The sequence below is a fragment of the Parasteatoda tepidariorum genome, chromosome 8, assembly GCF_982258835.1.
Source record: "Parasteatoda tepidariorum strain Cologne lab strain chromosome 8, Ptep-v5.0, whole genome shotgun sequence".
NCBI lineage: Eukaryota > Metazoa > Arthropoda > Arachnida > Araneae > Theridiidae > Parasteatoda > Parasteatoda tepidariorum.
The window spans coordinates 24499329-24519399 of NC_141762.1; the positions used below are offsets into that span (position 1 = coordinate 24499329).

The 20071-nt window shown below is 26.5% G+C and overlaps 1 protein-coding gene across 2 annotated transcripts in view; it reads left to right on the forward strand.

Moving 5' to 3' along the window:
• Window positions 1-20071, forward strand: part of LOC107449617 (protein kinase C, brain isozyme) — a 178390-nt gene that overhangs the window by 136840 nt on the left and 21479 nt on the right. Inside the window, exon 16 of one of the 2 annotated variants that reach the window (XM_043040694.3) lies at window positions 5424-6665. The exons of the other annotated variant lie outside the window; for it this stretch is intronic. Coding sequence (XP_042896628.1) covers window positions 5424-5594 — 171 coding nt within the window. The 3' untranslated portion in view covers window positions 5595-6665. Of the gene's footprint in view, window positions 1-5423; window positions 6666-20071 lie in introns of those variants that run through there. 2 annotated transcript variants of the gene reach the window in all.

Genomic DNA, 20071 nt, shown 5'->3' on the forward strand with positions numbered 1-20071 from the left:
CGGTTATTTAACCGCTATTTTAGAAAACAATTCTAACAGTGTAGCACATAAATCATTGTTTTATTTTTTGAACCATTTGTTTCAACCTTGTATCATTCATAGAACAAAAAATATTCTATCATGTTTTTATGCAATTAATAACAATCAAGTACGTGTATGTTTTTTTTTGTTTTATGTGTTTTAGTTTTTAAAACCTTTTAAGCTTTATTAGTTATTTTAGAAAAATAAACTTTCAATGATTAAAAAAATATTTAAAATTGAAAAAATCCAAACGTTATTACATTACATAGTAAAGAGCTCTCTGAAATCTGCACAGTTTTTCTGTTATTGATGAAACAAGGTTGAAAAGTATCAGTGCTATCAGAAAGTGCAAAAAGAAAAATTCAATTTGTGGAAAAGTTTTGTGTCTAGTTTATTTAATGTACCTAAAATGTATGAATTTCAAAATAAATACCAGCTATGTGAATTATGAAATTTATAATGAGTATCTATTATTTAAATTTTAATCTATTTTTTTTAAATAAATTATTAAATCCCGGACAATAGACCTTCTAAATAGCCAAATTCATTTATAATAAATTTCAAATGTGTAGGCATATATTGAGTACCACACTTTATGAAAAATTTAGCATTATAGAATAATTACTTTTACTTATAGAACTGAAAATTGGAATACACTTAAGCATAAAAAACTGTCTCAAATATGAAGTTTGTAGGAAAATAAATAAAAATAAGACATATCACTAAAGAGAAACAGTTTAGGGGATTCAAAACTATAAGATTTTTCAAAATAGTTATATACAGTAGGGATCCGATTATCCGGAACGATCGGGACCATCGCTATTCCGGATAACTGATTTTTCCGGTTTTCTGAATCGCTACAAAAAGGCGTTTTTTTTATTGTTAAACCCAACTAAAAAAAATTTTTTTTGGAAATAATCTTAAAAAGAAGAAAAAACGATGGAGTAATACACTAATGATTATTTCCAAAATGATGGTAAAGTAAACATCTTTCAAAAAAGAAAGAAAAATCCTAAAATCATATGAGAAATTTTTTTTTTTTTTTTTAAATGGCGGGAAAATTTATCGAATTTTGTTCCGGTTTTTTGGTTTTCCGGTTTTCTGATTTCCGGATAACGGGTTCTGTACTGTAGTTGTATCCCTATAAGGTTAAAAACTCTTTCACTGAATACATACTGCGTTTCTCCTTATTTCTTACACTTTACTAACTTTAATTTTACACATTCATGCATTACTCACTGCTTTCAACTAACTATTGCTTTGCACACTAAAATTCTTTATTATTTGCTTTATTTGAACTTGTGACTAATCAGTAACTTTGAGTTAATTTGTTACACAATCATTATTCTATTTATTTATACATTTTATTAAATAGTACTATTTATAATATGTTATAATTTTTTAATAAAGCATGATATTTGTTATTTTTTAATTAAATAATATACGATTTATAAATTTATCTTTAAGAGTCTTACTGAAAGAATTTTGCAAAAGATAAAGATATTTTAACCATAATCTTATGAACTGGAATTTAAGTATAAATTTGAATAAGTAGTTTTTCTTAATGAAACATTTAGTGAATTTATTTATTTTTTAAGAAACTCCTCTTTAATTTAAGTTTATATTATTATTGCAGATTTGCGAAGTAAGTTTTTTTTAATATTTTCAATTTTTCTAAAGCTGGTTTCCTTACTGTTACATTTTGAGCTCTACTTCCTAGGGTTATGGCTTGTATTCTCTCTTATTTCACGATCTTATATTTTTCTTATTTTTTAAGTAAAACAATATCGAATGATCATTAAAATCCTTATTTATAAAGTTATCTTAAATAATTGAATGAAAATGTGTCCCAGTTTTTACTATTGAGTTCGAATCAAGGACTAAATTTAAAAGTATGGTTAGCAGTGTGACATATTTTGGACACTCATAGAAACCTTGCTTCCCAAATTTGCAAATATTGTACATGCCATTAAGTTTAGTGTAAAATTTTAAAAAAATACGCCATTTTTTAAAACTATAAAAAAAATAGATTTTAGTGAATTATTTTGTATTAAGAACATTAAATATCATAATTTGAAAAATTGATTGAGAAATATTGTTATAATTAATCCTCTAACAAGGAAGATATCTAAATTGTCATTAGCAAATCAAGTAAATATTTTTCTATACAGTTCAATTTTTTTTAATATTTATTATCAAATATATATATATATATATATATATATATATATATATATATATATATATATATATATATATATATATATATATATATATATATATATATATATATATTAAAAAAATTTTGAATCGTTTGAGAAGATGTAAAATATTAAAAAAATGAGTTTGGGCAAAAAATATTTTTGAAGAATTTCAGGAATGTCACCAAATGGAAGATTCTGGGTTGGAAGATTCTTGTTAGTTAAAACACTTTAAAAGATTCTTGTTCTAATTTAACAAGTAAATTATTACTATAAAAACGCTTGTTAAGTACTGAACTAAGCAAATATTTTAAAATGTACAACTCAACAAAGAACTTTTATTTTAGATAAAAAGTTTTACATTGAAGCAAACTTTTACAGCCAGGCATTGCTTAGAAAGATTAATACAATTTGGTGTCACCTTCAAAAACTTAATTTTTTTGATAATTAATAACTTAATAAGTTCAAAATAGACAAAATAAGTCTAAGATATAATTTTTTAATCCAGATAAGTATTGGGGAAAACCAAAATCAGTCTAATGGCAAAAATCCTACTGTCCGACACTTCCTTTCTTATAAGACAAAATAAAATATAAAATGGCAATATTTATAAACTTATGCTTCGAGTTACAAATTATTTTTGATAATTAATATAGAGATTATATGCTGTCTGAATTTTAACTATTTTATTTAAATCGCATTTACACTAGGATTTTATTGTACTACTTTCTCCAAAATTTTAAATATTTTAAATTTTAGAAGAAAAAAATTTAATATTTTTCAACTTCATTATCTTGAATATATACGAAAAAATTCATGTTAAGGAATGGAATAAAAAAAGTTTACTAGTATTATTTTGAAAACTTTATTTAAAAAATATAGGTTGATGATTGACTTGTTAGATTACAAAAATTATTATTTAAAATGGGGAGAGAAAAAAACAGATTTGCTAAAAATGTGAAAGAAATTCAGAAAAGTTATAAAATACTTTTTTTGTTTTGTTTTTAAAGTATTTATAGTCTGATAACATAAATGTTCAGGGTTTGCAATTACTTAAATAATGTTTTCAATTTTTGTTACAATTAGATTTCATTGCATTAACTGCATTGACTTTCATCAATTTGATCAATATTGTGACATAGTGAATGTATAATTTTAATCATATTGATTATGTTTTATTATTGTGTAATTATTGCAAATTGCATTTTATTTTATTTCTTTTAATTATTCTTTTACTTTTGTGGCTTTTTTAAAGAAACATTTGGCAAATTTCTTAATCTTAATTTTTTTTAAAATTAACTGAATCATGCTAAGTTATTATTAAGTTTATAGAAATATAAGGAACCATTTATAGTTTTTTTTTCACATAATGTATATTCTTAAATAAATATAAATCTGTGAATGCTTTTTTAGATAGTTCTTATGAATTTCTTAGAAATAAGTTTACAAATTATAATTGAATGCATTTTCACAAACTTATTGCACCTTTTATTTTCAAACAGTGAAGAATTGGTTATGTTCTCAGTTTTACAAAGATTTATTTTCACTTATGGCCTTCAGTTGTCTGTTTCATTTCATTTCGTCTAAATAATGCTAACTTACCATCATCGAATATTTTTTTTAAACAAAAAAGTCCAGGAATCACAATTGAAACGGCTATCAATGAGTTCTGCCATATTCACCTTTTTCTTTTTGTGGATTGCGTCTATACTATAATAATATTGGATGACGCACTTTTTCAAGCTTAGGAGTAAAAATCGATTGGAAGTAGTAACCCAACCCGAAAGTCTGAAGGCGAATTTTAACCCCTTGCGCCACCTGTGCTTAGCTTTATAAGGTCAACCATCCATATAAGTTGGTGTCTGAAACACGACAAGTCATGTTTGACCACAAATGAAATGCAGTTTCCAAAAACTGCTGAGCTTTTTAAGGTCAACCATCATATACTTTGATGTCTGAAACACGACCAGTCACGTTTGGCCACTGAAATGCAGTTTACAAAAACTGCTCAGCTTTATAAGGTCAACCATACATGTATGTTGATGTCTGAAACACGACCAGTCACGTTCGGCCATAAATGAAATACAGTTTCCAAAAACTGCTGAGCTTTTTAAGGTCAACCATCCATATACGTTGGTGTCTGAAACATGACCAGTCACGCTTGGCCACCAATGAAATACAGTTTCCAAAAACTGCTCAGCTTTTTAAGGTCAACCATCCATATACTTTGATGTCTGAAACACGACCAGTCACGTTTGGCCACAAATGAAATGCAGTTCGCAGAAACTGCTCAGCTTTATAAGGTCAACCATCCATATACGTTGATGTCTGAAGCACGACCAGTCACGTTCGGCCACAAAAGAAATACAGTTTACAAAAACTGCTTAGCTTTTTAAGGTCAACCATCCATATACTTTGATGTCTGAAACACGAGCCAGTCACGTTTGGCCACAAATGAAATACAGTTTGCAAAAACTGCTTAGCTCTTTAAGGTCAACCATCCATATACTTTGATGTCTGAAGCACGACCAGTCACGTTTGGTCACAAATGAAATACAGTTTACAAAAACTGCTTAGCTCTTTAAGATCAACCATCCATATACTTTGATGTCTGAAGCACGACCAGTCACGTTTGGCCACAAATGAAATACAGTTTACAAAAACTGCTTAGCTTTTTAAGATCAACCATCCATATACTTTGATGTCTGAAGCACGACCAGTCACGTTTGGCCACAAATGAAATACAGTTTGCAAAAACTGCTTAGCTCTCTAAGGTCAACCATCCATATACTTTGATGTCTGAAGCACGACCAGTCACGTTTGGCCACAAATGAAATACAGTTTACAAAAACTGCTTAGCTTTTTAAGATCAACCATCCATATACTTTGATGTCTGAAGCACGACCAGTCACGTTTGGCTACAAATGAAATACAGTTTACAAAAACTACACCCAAATAAACATTAACCCTAATTTGAGGATTAAAACATGAAAGTAGGTTGTTAAAATCGTTTTTTTTTTAAATAGCGTATCCGTTTTTTTTCTATTATTGTTATACATAAGATAATTTCTCTTAAGGCTACCTATTTTGTAATTCTGAGAAACATAACTGATGCTTCACTACATTTTTCTGCTTTCTTACATTTATGTTAGCATTGCATTGCAGCTTATTCTTCTTTGTTTTTTCTTTTCTTTGCTGCAGAAAAACCCACGTGCGGGTGAAAATTTTGACCCCGTCTTCACAAATGCCAAAATTACTCTCACACCCACTGACTCATCCGTCATGGACAACCTGAACGGGAACGAGTTCGCCGGCTTCACTTATGTCAATCCCTATTATGTGCCAGTGCTGCCCAATGATCCAGAACCTTAGTTTAACAATTAAAAAAGCTTCAATTTTTTTTTGTTAAGTTATCCTATATTGTTATAAAAAAAGAAGTATTTAATGTTATAACTTTGAGTCCCAGGATGTTGAAGTGAACAAAATTAGACCAGCAACGTGGGGGAAAGCTCAGGAGGATATGAAATATGAAGGGTGTTCCGACAAGAACGCCCTTAATATGTATTTTTTGAATAATTATCGAAATTGATACAAAAAGAATACACTTGGAGTCGCAAGTTAATAGTTAAAAGTCGAAAAAGCAAAAATTATATCGAAATCTGACAAATTGCATTAGAGGAAGAAGGGTCTAATTAATATTGAAATAAGGTTAATTGGAGGATGAAACTTGAGGGTGGTTTGTCTTGAAGCTCATTCTTCAAACAATTAGAATTATGTTGCTGTTTATCATGTTCGCCTTCCTGTATCGTGATGTGTCAGATTTCGATAGCGTTCTGTTTTTTCGTAGATTAAATACTAATTTGTGACCCCTCAATTGTGGATGCTTTTTCGTTTTCATTTTCGATAAGGATTCTAAATACAATTAAAATGCATAATATGTAATATGCATTTCATATAAATGCATTTATTTAGTGTAATAAAATCTACATTTTAAGGGTGATCTTTACTTAACACCCTGCATAATTTTTTTTTTTTTTAAGTAACTATTTATGGTTTTTATGTGAGTTTATTTTCAGTGAATCTGGTAAATTGTTGAAACTAAATTTTCAAATTCGCTTTGAAAATTAAAAATGACTTGTATGATAGAGTTTGAAACTATCTAAAGCCCATTTTTATAGCAAAAACAATATTTATTTATTTTGTACCATTCAAGTATGTTAAACAGGACTTGATTATCAAATGAACGAACGGGGCGCTTGCGTCCTTTTTAGAAAGCATCTGATTCCTTAAATGTGTGATAGATTTATTTTTTTATTTAATTTTCTGAGAAAATATTTGCAAAAAAAATTATCTATTTGATAAAAGTGTTAGAAAAGCTGTTCATTATGATATTCATATTAATATTAAAACTAATTGTGACTAAACAAATCTTGAAAAAGAAAATTGAAAAATGAGATATATTTGTAATTGATTCCTGACTTTCCCTTACATCAAACGAAGAGCTTTCAAAACGGATGGATTTTTTACTTTTTAATTGATCTGAAATATGCTGCTCAAGGTCATAAATTGTTGTAACAGGGTTACTACAATATTGTCTATGCAATAATCCATCGAAATTATGCGATATTAGTTATTAGACTAACGAAAAAAATTGCACTTCTCTTTTGTTTTACTTATATCAGTCAAATTGATCAGATTTTACTTCATTACCTGCTATATAAGTTTCAATGCATAATTTTATAATTCAATTCATTATTTTGTAATATATTTTCAATACATTATTTTCTGATTATAATAGATAGACATATTTTCAAAGAAAAGTTATTCAAAAAATGTGTTCAGCGTTACGCGTCTGTTAACAAAATTTTGCAACAAGAAAAATTTATCATTCTGAAAAGTGTTAAAAGCAAATCAAATTTGTTTTCAAAAAAATATATTACTTTGAAGAAAAATTATTAAATTGTTTTAAAAAAGTTTCAGTTAGTTTCTTCAAAAATGCGGCATTTTATAGAACATAGATTTGTGAGTACCCACACAGCACTAATCATCACAGAAATAGAACAAATAATTGAAATTTATATTGGGCGAAAAATATCTGCTTTCTAACGACCATGATTTTCTCTTATGATTTCTTTGCTCTCTCAAAGATAAGTTTAATTTCCATTAAATAAATCAGCAGAATATTATTTCATTCGTCAAATATTTTTGCAGTATTTGTGAAATATTTCAGAAAAAATATTTTCTTAAAGTATATCAAAACATTGCAAATGATTTCCAGTACTGTGATGTATAAAATGATGCGTCCATGTCTGCTTATCCCTTGTCTTACACACACAATTTTTATTGAATTTATTTTTCATACTTTTTTCATTATTTTGTTTTAATTTAGATCAAAATATGCGAAAAATATTTACCATTTTAATAATTTATGGTTATGAAATAAAGTATTAAACACCTAATTTCTACTAAATCTAAATTCGTCCAAACGCAGCTCCCTCCGAACTATAATTTTTCAAATTTGCATTTTTTGCAGATATTTAGAACTAGCAGAAACAGTTATTCATCATAGAAATTTCTTTAATTTACGAAATCAATTATTGATAAATTTTTGAGTGTGAATGAAAAAAAATTTTTTTTTTCAAACTACATATTTTGGATTTTATATTTTAGTACAAATATAAATTCAAGAGTGTAACAGATATTTTTTGTAACTTACTGTTTTTTTTTCATTATTAAAAAATAACAAAATATATTTTTTCTTGTAATTAAAACATCAGAATTATTTATATAAATATTTCACAGGTATCCCATCTGAGTCAAAGGGTTAATAAATTGTCTTTACCAAAAATTTTAAGCGTTTATAGACTCTGAATGGAGGAATAGCTATCAAATTTTTAAAGATGAGATCTTTCTCTCTCTCATAGAATTGTATGCTTTGTAAGAATGAGCCGTTTTTCGTGAAAGAAATGTTAAATATTTCTTTATAAGACACTAATGTTAATGTTAAAGCAATTTTTATAAAAAAAAAAGAAACTAATTTATACGGATGATATTAGCTCAAAGCTTTTAATTTGCAAAGTCAATTGTTGATAAATGTTTAAATATGAAAAAAAAATTTCAAACTAATGCCTTGTATTACAAATATAATTCTGATCATCTAACTGATTTTTTAGTAACTATTACAGAGTTTTTATATAATTGAAAAATACCAAAATATATTTTTATTTGTAATTAGAGAGTTAGAATATATATATATATATATATATATATATATATATATATATATATATATATATATATATATATATATATATATATATATATATATATAAGGGACACTAGTGATCCATATCCACCAAAAGACTATTACAACCCTAATATTTTAGAGCGCAAAAAATTAATCAAAATTATATGAGAAATCGCGTTTAATTCTCTGACTGGAAACAACTAGTCTCAAGATGAAAAAAAATAATTATGCTTGCAAATGTTTCAAGCATCCTTCTTAATTTACTTTTTAATTAATTAAATTATTTAAAATTTGATATCCAGAACAGGATTGTATTACATTATTGATTTTATCCCAATGAGGCATGGAAACTTAGTGTTTAGTATTTATAATTGAACAATTTTTGCATGAGCCATATCTTATAAATGCACAGCAACGCATCATAATATATGTCACCATACTGGAAATCAATTGAAATAATTTTGCAGCGTTTTTGTGAGGCATTTTAAAAAAATTACCTAAATAAAATGTAATAGTACATTTAAAATAGTTTCCACTTCTGCAATGTAGAAAATATATGTTGTTGTCTATTGGACACCAAACTAAAAAATAAACAAAATATAACATTTGATTCAAAATTTTAAAAAAATTACCTTTGACGACACAAAATTAAAAAATATATATCATTTTGAATTCTTTGATATAATTTGGAAATTTTAAAATGAAAAAAAAAATCTCAAAAATGTTTCATATCAAACCGAAAGGCTATATTTTCAAACACTGCATCACGTAAATGTTTTTTAATGCATCTTGAAACTATGATATAAATGTTAGTAATTTAAAATGTTTCTGAATTAAATTAGACTTTTATGCTGTGTGGGTTGAATAAAATGGAATAACTTCAAAAGTACGCAAATTTCATATAAAAAAATTTAATCACTGGCATTCATGCTTTAAAATTCTTATAATGTTATAAAGTATGGACTTTTAAATAAAATATAGAGAAATATTTGATAGAGCCGAAGAATATAGTGATTTGTAAAAGGAAATCTAGGAAATTTTTTAAATTGTTCAAAAAGCGCGCAAGTTTTTATACATAAAAAAGAAATAGTTTTCAAGCATATTTTTATCAAAAATGTACATGTAAATCAAGGTTAAGCACAAAACTGGTTGTCTAACCTGTGTTAAAAAAATTTTAAAAATTACGACAAATGAATAAAATCAAAATTTGTTGTTAAAAACCAGGGAAATTATAAAAAAAGTTGGCTTTGTAGTTTTGTGCCTACATTTTTTCTTAAGATTTTAAAATAAAACATATTTTATCTAAATGTATTAGCCGTAATATATTTGTGAGTGATCTCAATATGTAAATTAATACTCAAATATTTCATTTGATTGTTTAGCTTATGTACGTAATAATTTGATCTCAAACGCTACCACCTTTTTATTAAAAACTGCTCCAGCATAAAAGATACTCAATTGCAAACTTTAAAAAAAATGTTTTAAAAAAAATATGGGATAGCGTTTTTATCAATAAATGAAACGATATATGTAATAACATAGAGGGTTTATAATTTATTTGATGACATGGCAGTAAAACGAATTCTAATTATTGCTATAACTTTTCCTCATAATTTTCAGACAAAATTTTAGTTTTTTTTTTTTAACTTTTTGTACAGCACAATTTCATTTAATTCTATTTTCAAAATGTCTATCATTCCAACAAGAATTTATGTTAAAAAAGTATAACTTTTCCTATTTTTAAAATTACTATCATTTAAGCAAATATTTATATTAATAATAAAAATATAGTTTTTTTTCTATTTTCAAAATGGCTATCATTTAAGCTAAAACTTATTTTAATAAAAAATATTTGTATAAAATTACTAACGAAATTAAATTTTAAACAATTATAAAAGTTAATTGTCTGTTCTTAAAATTTCAATTCCTCAACTAATTGACATCCCTTCCTGTTCAATGTCAATTAAAACTCCTGTTCAATGTATTACATTAATACCTGTATAAAAATGTAACCCTGTTAATGCCTTACAGTTGAGAGTTAGTTACTGTTTACCTTATATTAGAAAATATTTACCTTGAATTAGAAAACATTTTATGTAAGTTTTAGGTTTGTGTTGGCTTGCATTTATTGTTTGAGATCTCAGCTGGTGTTTTTTTTTTCAATTGTTGACAAATCTTGGTTGTATACATGTTACAGATATAAATCATACTTTTTGCCTAGGCAATCAGATTTAATTGTGTACATAAATCCGATCATTGTTCCTCTTTAAAGACTTCTAATTGTTTTTTATCTTAACGCAATGGCAATATATTCATTCAGATGTTTTTCATTGTGAGCTTCTTTCGAATAAATAGTTCACGTTGTATGCATCTCCTTAAAGCTTAAAATTGGCAATACCCGTGTAAAAATATTTGGCTTCTGAAACTTGATTCAAGTCGCCTTACAAATTAAATAGTTATTTTCTACATGTCACTTTACTTACTACCTACTGAAGATCTTTCAGTAATGAATCTGTTACTAATAGCAACTTATTATAATGCATTTCATTTCAAAGTTAAATAGTGTAAGCAACTGGTTACCATTAACAACCACAGTATTACAACAATTGATTGAATGATAATAGTTCAGTGATATAGTTCAGCCTCTGGCTTGGACAACTCCATTTTTAAAACCATATTAAACTGTTCTAAATATGTACCATTACTAATGTATTGAAACGATACCATAAGATTTTTAAACCAAGTTAACTGAACACTGCCGTGTAACGTACTTTTCCATTTATGAATTTGAAGTTAATTGTCAAAATATCAATAATGTTGCAATCATTTGAAAATTAATTGTCTTGTAAAAACTCTTTTACAAAAGTAATTTAGGATGTGGATAACTGCAGTGTAACATAGTTTTCTATTTATGAATTTGAAATTAATTGTCAAAATGCCAATAAAGTTGCAATTATCTAAAAATTATTTGTCGTGTAAAAGCGCTTTTACAGAAGTAATTTAGGATATTGATAACTGCAGTGTAACATCGTTTTCTATTTATTAATTTGAAATTAATTCTCAAAATACCAACGAAGATGCAATTGTTAGAGAATAAATTTTTGTGTAAAAACACTTTTACAAAAGTAATTTAGGATATGGATAACTGCAGTTCAACACAGTTTTCTATTTATGAATTTAAGTCAGTTACCAAAAACCAATAAAGTTTCAATTATTTAAAAATTAATTTTTGAGAGAAAAATGCTTTTACAAAAGTAATTTTGGATATGAATAAAAAATTCAAAATTTTACTTGCTATTTATTTTAAAAATTGTTTACTGGGAAAACTTAAGAATATGACCTAGGTTGACTTAATTTTAGGAAGGTCCTTGTCTATAGGTATTAGTAATACGCGAACTTTTATGTGAAAATAATTGTTCTGAAAGTGATGCAGTCATTGAGTTATTTTGGGACCAAACACATTTAAAATTTAAGAATTCGATTTTAAAAATAAATGGAAATAAATCAAATAACTTCTTTTAAAAAAAAAGATAAAATCTCGTTTAGGTTCCGAGATAGGTTCCAATTCGCCAATGACTAGTTCAAAATGAAAAAAAAACGGACTATACATTTTAATAAATTTAAAAACTGGCGGCTAGATGTGTCGTTCGTAAATATTACCAATTTTAAGCTTTACGTCAACCTCTTCAAATGAAGATAATTACGAATCATTTGTGCTCTGTAAATAAACTCAGTTGAATGAGTTTTTATCTTTCCTGATGTTTCTCTCTTTACTAACTATATTACATGTTTTAATCCTTCGAGTCTGCACTCTTACCAATGAAGTGGTGCACCATCCACAATTTTTGTCGCTCATGAATCATAAAAACCCAATTTTTGATTATCTCGCGAAATTAATGTGAGCATTATATTTATGTTAGAATTTTTAAAATTAATATATATATATGAATTAAGCTTCAGCTTGTAGTGAAGGCAGAACGCACAAAACAAGAATCAAATGTGATTTAATTTTCTAATAGCACAAACAGTAGCGAATCAACTTATCCTTCATACTGTGAAATTCCCATTAGTATATAAGCATCAATTTGTGATCTAGAGATGAAGAAATAGTATTCCCAAATTAGAGAATATACCTTATATACACCTGTATATATTATATATAAATATATAAATATATCACTATATTATGTATAAAAACCTGGACGTTGATGACCCAAAACAAACAGTTCAGAATAATTCAATTGTGGGAATTAAAATATTCTATCAAAAATTTTGTTGCAAAGAGTTTTAAATATCATAAATTTCACTCATAATAAAGTCTTTTTAACTATATTGGTTTTAAACAGGCAATAGTTTTTAAAATGGGTTTTAAACGATAATAATTACTTTTAAAAATGATCTTTAACCTCTTCATTCATCCATATATTGGCCCATTCAGCCTTTTATTTTTGAATATTATTATAATATTCTCAGCAAAAGCAACATTACAAATTATATGACTAATGTATAAAATCTGAGGCTCTTTTTATGAGAATAACTGTGAACTTCTTCAATTCTGAATATTTTAACCTTTTCGTTACTGAATGTGATTCAATTCTGATTGCTTCCAGAAATGAACAAAAATGCAAAGAAGTTATTTTTTTACATGCAACAATATTAATGAGGTTATTTTAAAAATGATTCTGAACCTCTTCTGTACTTTTCAACTTATCTTTCCTTGGCTATTTTCAGTTGTACTAACTCGAGAAAAAAAATGCAGTTCATGTTGTTAATGTTTAGCGTATATGAGGTTTATTTAAAAATTATTTTAAACCTTTGCAGGCCGGAATATTTTGGCTAGGTCAGTTCTTCTTACCAGGAAAAATATTCATTCCAGAGGAAACTCTGAAGTGAAAAATATTTTCTTTTCAAAGCTTATTTTATATAATAATTTTAATTTTAACCTTTTATTATAATTTTTTTCATGTTATAATGATTGTTAACAGAATCTGTTTTGATACTACTTGCTTCTGGCTTCCTATTTTTTTGCCTCGCTAAAGGAAATATTTTAGCGCCTAAATTAATAACAATTTACTTAATTACTATAGGAAATTTAACCATAACTCAAGGTTCATTTATAAAAGTTTTAAATTCTAAATGAGGCCAAGGATGAAGAGGTTTAAGAAATCTTATTATTTTTCAAAATATTAAAAACCTATTATTTTTCCTTTATGTTCATATATTCTAAAAAAAAATTATTTAAGAAGAAAAGCAAAACGCTTTAATAAAATAATTGTCCAAAAAACTGTCAGAGACAAAAGTCGTCAACATCTAGGTCTAAATTATGTACATACATGCATTAGTTTTTTTAAAAACTTCTAATGGTGCACATAAACAACTTGATTTTTTTTAAAAAGAAAACTTTCGAATGGAAAATTTATTTTAATTTCAACTGATATTCTTTTATTGAAAAGTACTGAAATTGGAGTTACAGTTTTCTAAGATAATAGATTATCCTTTTTAAAAAATGTATCTATCTTAAATTTCTTCCTAAAGTGTGATATATAAATATATCTTCGTGAGAAATGTTTTGCATAAACAGTATTTTATGGTTTGATTTTGAGTGATTTTTCACTTCATTTATATGTTTTTGAAACGGTGAATAATTATTTGTTTTGTATATTTTGATTCATTTTGTATTTATCTTATATTTACTGTATTTCTAACAATTTCATTTGTATATACCTTCCATCTAAATTTAGTTTGTTACTTTAATGGTACCATTTTGACCATTTATTATGAAAATTCTCATTCACAGATTTGAAATGTTATAGCTGCATTTGTAAATTGCATTTTTTTTCATTGAAATATCAAACTTCTTGTTTTGAAATTTATCTTAAATAATGATCTGCATTTTTTTAATCAATGGTGCAAATATAGCTCGTAATCCTTCAAATGGATTTGATAATACAGCAACGAATATTTTCACTTAACTAAAACTGTACAAAGTAAACTGATGAGCAACACCTCTTTTTATATATATCAGGCTATAATATTAGTTTTCAATGCATTATTCAGTAGAATTGCTTTGAGTATTGCATTAAAACCTCAATTATCCAAAATTAAAAAAGAAAACTACTGGTAAAAAAATTAACAAAAATTGTTCGTTCATAACTCAATTAACCGAAATTGATTTTCCGATAAAATTAAGAAATACAATCATTAAGACTTAATAACTGAATAAAGATTAAACGAGTGTTCATAAGGTTTATAGTTCTCTCTTTCTTTATTAGGCTATATTTAGTTTCCAGTGCACAATGTAATAGGGTCGCGTTGCCTATTGCAGTAAGATCTAAATTACTTGATAAAACTAAAAATAAAAAATATAGCAGAAATTCTTGATACGGAACTCAATTAATCGAAACTTATTTTCTCGTATAGTTAAGAAATCGATTAAGTAAGAATTATGCTAAATGAAGATTAAATGAGAGTTCATTAGGTTTAAAGTTTTCTCTTTCTTTTTTATTAGGCTATATTTAATTTTAAGTGCATTAGGTAATCGAGTAGCGTTACGTATTACTGTAAACTCTCAGTTATCCAATGAAAATAAAAACAGTGACATAAATTGTTAATCTAGTAATCAATAAATCAAAATTAATTTTCCACTGGAAAAATTGTAGAAAAAAATAAGCATTTATTACGCTAACCATAAAATAAATAAGAATTCATAATGCTGAGAGTTCTCTTTCCATAATAGATTATAATTAATTTAAATGCATTGTGCTGTTAATCCCATTAGGTATTACAGTACGAGTACGACCTCAATTACCAAATAATAATAATAATAATAAATTTATATGCAATGTTAATCCTGAATTCCATTATCCGAAATCAATTTTTCAATAAATGAGAGCTCATTATATTAAAAACTTCCTTCGTGCAAATCAGGCTATAATTGTGAAAGACTCGGGTTCGATCTTCTTTAGTGAAACCCTTTTCAGCTTCAGATCGATATGAATCAGCTCGTTGGAAAAAATAAAGGTGACTCGTGAGCAATGCTGACCACATTGCCCCAATCATGCCGTTGGTCACAAAATTATAGAGTCATGGCCTTAGGCCACAAATAGCAAAAATGCTTTTACAGTTAGTTTCCATTTCCGTCACGTTGGGTATTGTAACAAAACCGCCATCATTTGATCAAATTAAAAATAAAAGTTTTTTGCAATTCACGAAGTATTATTTTGTAACATTATTTAGAATTTAAAAATAATACATTATTAAGTTGGAGTCATACTTAAATCGTTTATAACTAGTTACGAAATTGTAAATTTACTGTTTTAACTTCAACTTTAATTATTTTAACGAGTAAAATTTTCTAGCCTTAATTTTTGATTTTATGATAAAAAATTCTATTTTTTTGACGATTTTAAATTTTTATATTTCCATTGTTTTATTAATTATCGTTTCTACTTCTTGTCACATTTGACATGTAGATTCATTTTTGATAAAAATTCTAAAAATGAAAGAGGTTATCAAATTATGACCTATATACAATCGATAAATAATACTCTTTATATTGTGTACCTGGATGATTGTACCTATAAATCTTCGATTGCCAGAACATTTTGATTTTCTAAAGCATGCTCTGCCTAAATTACTTTGAATAACTGAGATTTCCAGTTGCTTTTATGGAAATCTATCATAATAATTTTAAATATTTAAATTATAACAGGATTGTTATGTTGAAAATTGAGATAAAAATATAGTTTACGCGAAAATTATTGTTAATGTACTCAACTTTGTTTGGGGTTATATAAGACATTCATTATTGGTAATATTTAATACATAATACCAATTTTTTATCATACTTAAGTATCAATCAATTAGTAATAAATCATTGCATCAATCGTTATTTACTTATCAATTTTTTTATCAAATAATTTTTAATCATTGTATTAATTTTTTTCATTTTTATCGAATGATTTTTAATCATTGTACCATACTTTATTTGCATATCAGTTTTTTTATCTAATAATTAACAATTAGTCTATCAATCCTTATTCAGATCTTAGTTTTTTCTTCTTCTTTTCATATCTGTTGGGTTTTTTTTTCCTCTGAGAAACGAAATCAGAGTTTCTATAATTTTAATACAGCAATAATATAAGAAAAGATAAATATTGATGAAAACAAAAATATTATGATGTATGCAACTCGCTTTAGAATTCCGAATTTACACGTCTTGAACTATCATAAAAATTATTTTTGAATTTGCTTTGATAATTTTTGACTTATAAACATATCATAAGTAGCCTGTAGCTTTTATTGGAATTGTTAGAAAAGCTGCCAAAAATGCACTGCCTTTCGCTCGAGTTAATATCATAATTGATACAGTGGAAATTTATTTTGAGGTAAAATATAAACGAATCACTCTACCCGCATTCTAAGTCTTCATAGTGATGTGGATTTTAATTTTGATAAAAAGCTAGCAGAAAGCAGCGCCAATTTGAGTTTCATTTCGAAAGTTTCGGAATTTTGGTGAAAAACAATTAAACTCATTTGAGAAAAAATTTAACTCTCTTTAGTATAATAAAAATGAGGTCAAAAATTTCTTTTGTTGGAGAGCTGTTTTTATTTTTCAGTTCTTTCATTATGAGATTAACATAATGTTGTACTGGAAAAAATTCTCTTTAGTAAGTACAGTATACACATTACCAAAGTGTGACTTCATTAAAAGCAAAAAAAAAAAAAAAATCTGAAAATGTCTGTATGTTAAGTTATCAACAACCGAAGTATTTCAAAAATGTTCGCTTTAAAAGCAAGATATATCGTCATTAGATCAATTTACACATTTTTAAATCATGTACAGTGCACAGAAAAATGGACTCCACTAAATAACTTTTGATCTAATTATCGGTTCTTCACTTTCTAGGATTCAATCTTAACCGATCGAGGGGGTAACCTCGAATATGCTAATTAATTAGTGCAGACGATATTTTTATTTACGAAATCAGACACAAAAACATATTTTTCTCTGAATAAACATACATTTCTTTTCAACATTTTTTTCTGACGCACCAAAAAACAGAGTAGCCGCAATGTGGGAAACATGGTCCCTATAGTCTAGGCAGGAGTGCAATCCCCTGAATGCTAATTTTACTTTTTGTGTATCTCGCCATATCATGAGAACTTATAAAGCGAATTGAAAAATTTTGCTCACAATTATAAAATTCGTTTATCTAAAGATAATTCCATGCAAATGAAAACTTTAGTAAGTATTTATTATTATTTTATTTAATAATAGCAACAGTAAAAATTAGTGAACTTTTGAATTTTAAGGTATACAATTTTTTACATCATTTTAAAGCATGTAATTTTACACGGCAAAATTTAAGCCAAATCAGTCGAATAGATGCTGAGAAATCGCATTTGACTTTTAATTATACAATGTTTTATTTATTAATTATTAGTATTAATTTATTTATTAGTTCTTTTTAATAAAAGATCATAAGTTATTCAGGATGGTACGTTTTCTTCTTTTCAAATATTTTTTTTTATCTGCACTGTACATTTAAAACTTAAAAGTTAAATCAATGATCTTAAAATTCTCCCACGCTAAAGAGCGAAAACTGACTTACGTATATGTTAAAACAATTAATAATTTTTTAGTGTTTTAACATTTTATATTGACACCGGACGTGCGTTTCACGCGAAGTCAGGTAAAAACTTCTCCTTAATACTAAACTTTTTCACTGAAGAACGGGAGAAAATATTGAATTTTCAACAGGAAAAAACTACATGCATAAGGACGTCCTTAGAAGTTGCAAACGGACAGTTGGGTGTCCGTATTTAAAACACGTCTCGGATCTCTGCATTTTCTCAACACTAATCATTATTCGCTGCCGATTGTAAAATTTCATATTTTATTGCATATTTTACCAAGTGTGAATGCTTTTATTCATTGGGCATTTCTTGAATTTTTTTTTTCCTTTAAAAGGACTATAGCTCGCATTTCTAGATGTATTCAGAATATTACATTTCAATGTTTCTACCAGCATGTTCTTTTTTGTCATAAATTACTATTGAAATGTCCATTAACACCTTACACATCGATATCAACAGGGCTATTTTTAAACGGCATGCAATTTCTCGGCTTTACGATCTCCACTTTTATAATTCAAACACGTTTCAATGTTCGTTTCAATTAATTGATGCAAACCAATTGCGAAAAATATTTTCTAAGTATAAAATTTCGAAAAAAATATTTACAACAAACTCACAATTAAAAAAAAATTTATAAAGCTTTATGTTTTTTTTTTTTTTTTTTACATAAAATGTTTAGGGTTTAAGTTAAGGAAGGAGTAAATGTTTAGGGTTTATTTTTCTTCCTTTTTTTAAGGTAAATACTTTTATAGAGAAATATATGCGATGATACTTTTTAGTGTGAGCTATCAATTATATTTGCAAGTAAAAGACACAAAAGTTTTAATTTTCTTATCAAAAATTTCGACTTGAGGTCTAACTAAATAAAACCTCTAGTTGGAGAAAGGTTCATTTGCGATTGTTACGAATTAATCGAGTAGAATTAATAATAGAAAATAAACAGTGATATTTATTGTTAAATTGAGTACAAATTAGTCGTGAAATGATTTAGTATGCAATCTTTTAATATTTATGATAAAAATTAAGACGGATCAAATATTTTTTTATCGAAATCTAAATTGGAATATTTTAATATCTGTTACTGCATGCTTACTTTCATGCAAGAATGATTTAAATAAGAGAAAAATGATTTTGTATCTTGCTTCGATTCGGAATAATGTTCGAAATTGTGAGTTAAACACTTAAAAGTCACATATTCCAATTGTAATTAAATCTTCAAAAAATGTTAATGTATCAATTCTATTAATTTTTACGGTAAAACTAGATCTAGATTTTACTGAAGTAGCATTTCGATTATAATCAGTTATTACGGTATAATAGAAGAGTCATAACAGTTACTTTAAAAAAAAATGTTTCTTTTGTTACCATAGATGAAATATCTGTATAAAAGAGCCATATAAATATGTCTTTTTTATAGATGTATGCATATCTTTTCAGATATCATATAAATGCGATATACAGATATCTCTTTTATTTTAAGAAGTTGTTTGTTCTTTCGTTTGAGTGATTTCTTTGTAAAAGTGAATATTTTCATAACAGCTGATATACTACTTCTGCATTGACTTAAACGAAGACATTCTTTATCAACGAAACAACTTTAAGAACTCTTTTTCAATTTGCTATTATTCCAAACTGTTCAGACAACGATTAAAGTCAATTTGAACGCAAAATGTTAAAAAAAAGAACTAACAATCTAATCGTACTCTGATAACAAAAAAGTATGGTCAAAACTACCAGTATATGGTATAACTTATCGTGTTTCTGGCACAATAGAGACACCAGAAAGCGCGGTAATTTTTAAAATTAACAGCATGATAGTTTTACAGCCGTGCTGTTTTGTAGTAAATGTGATAAAATTTGTTAATTTTTTCTTGGTATCTAGGAACACTGTGGAAAAAAAACTACTTATTCGATTAAATTTACTTTTCCCTTTTGTATTTTTACTAAATGCAAAATAAGAATT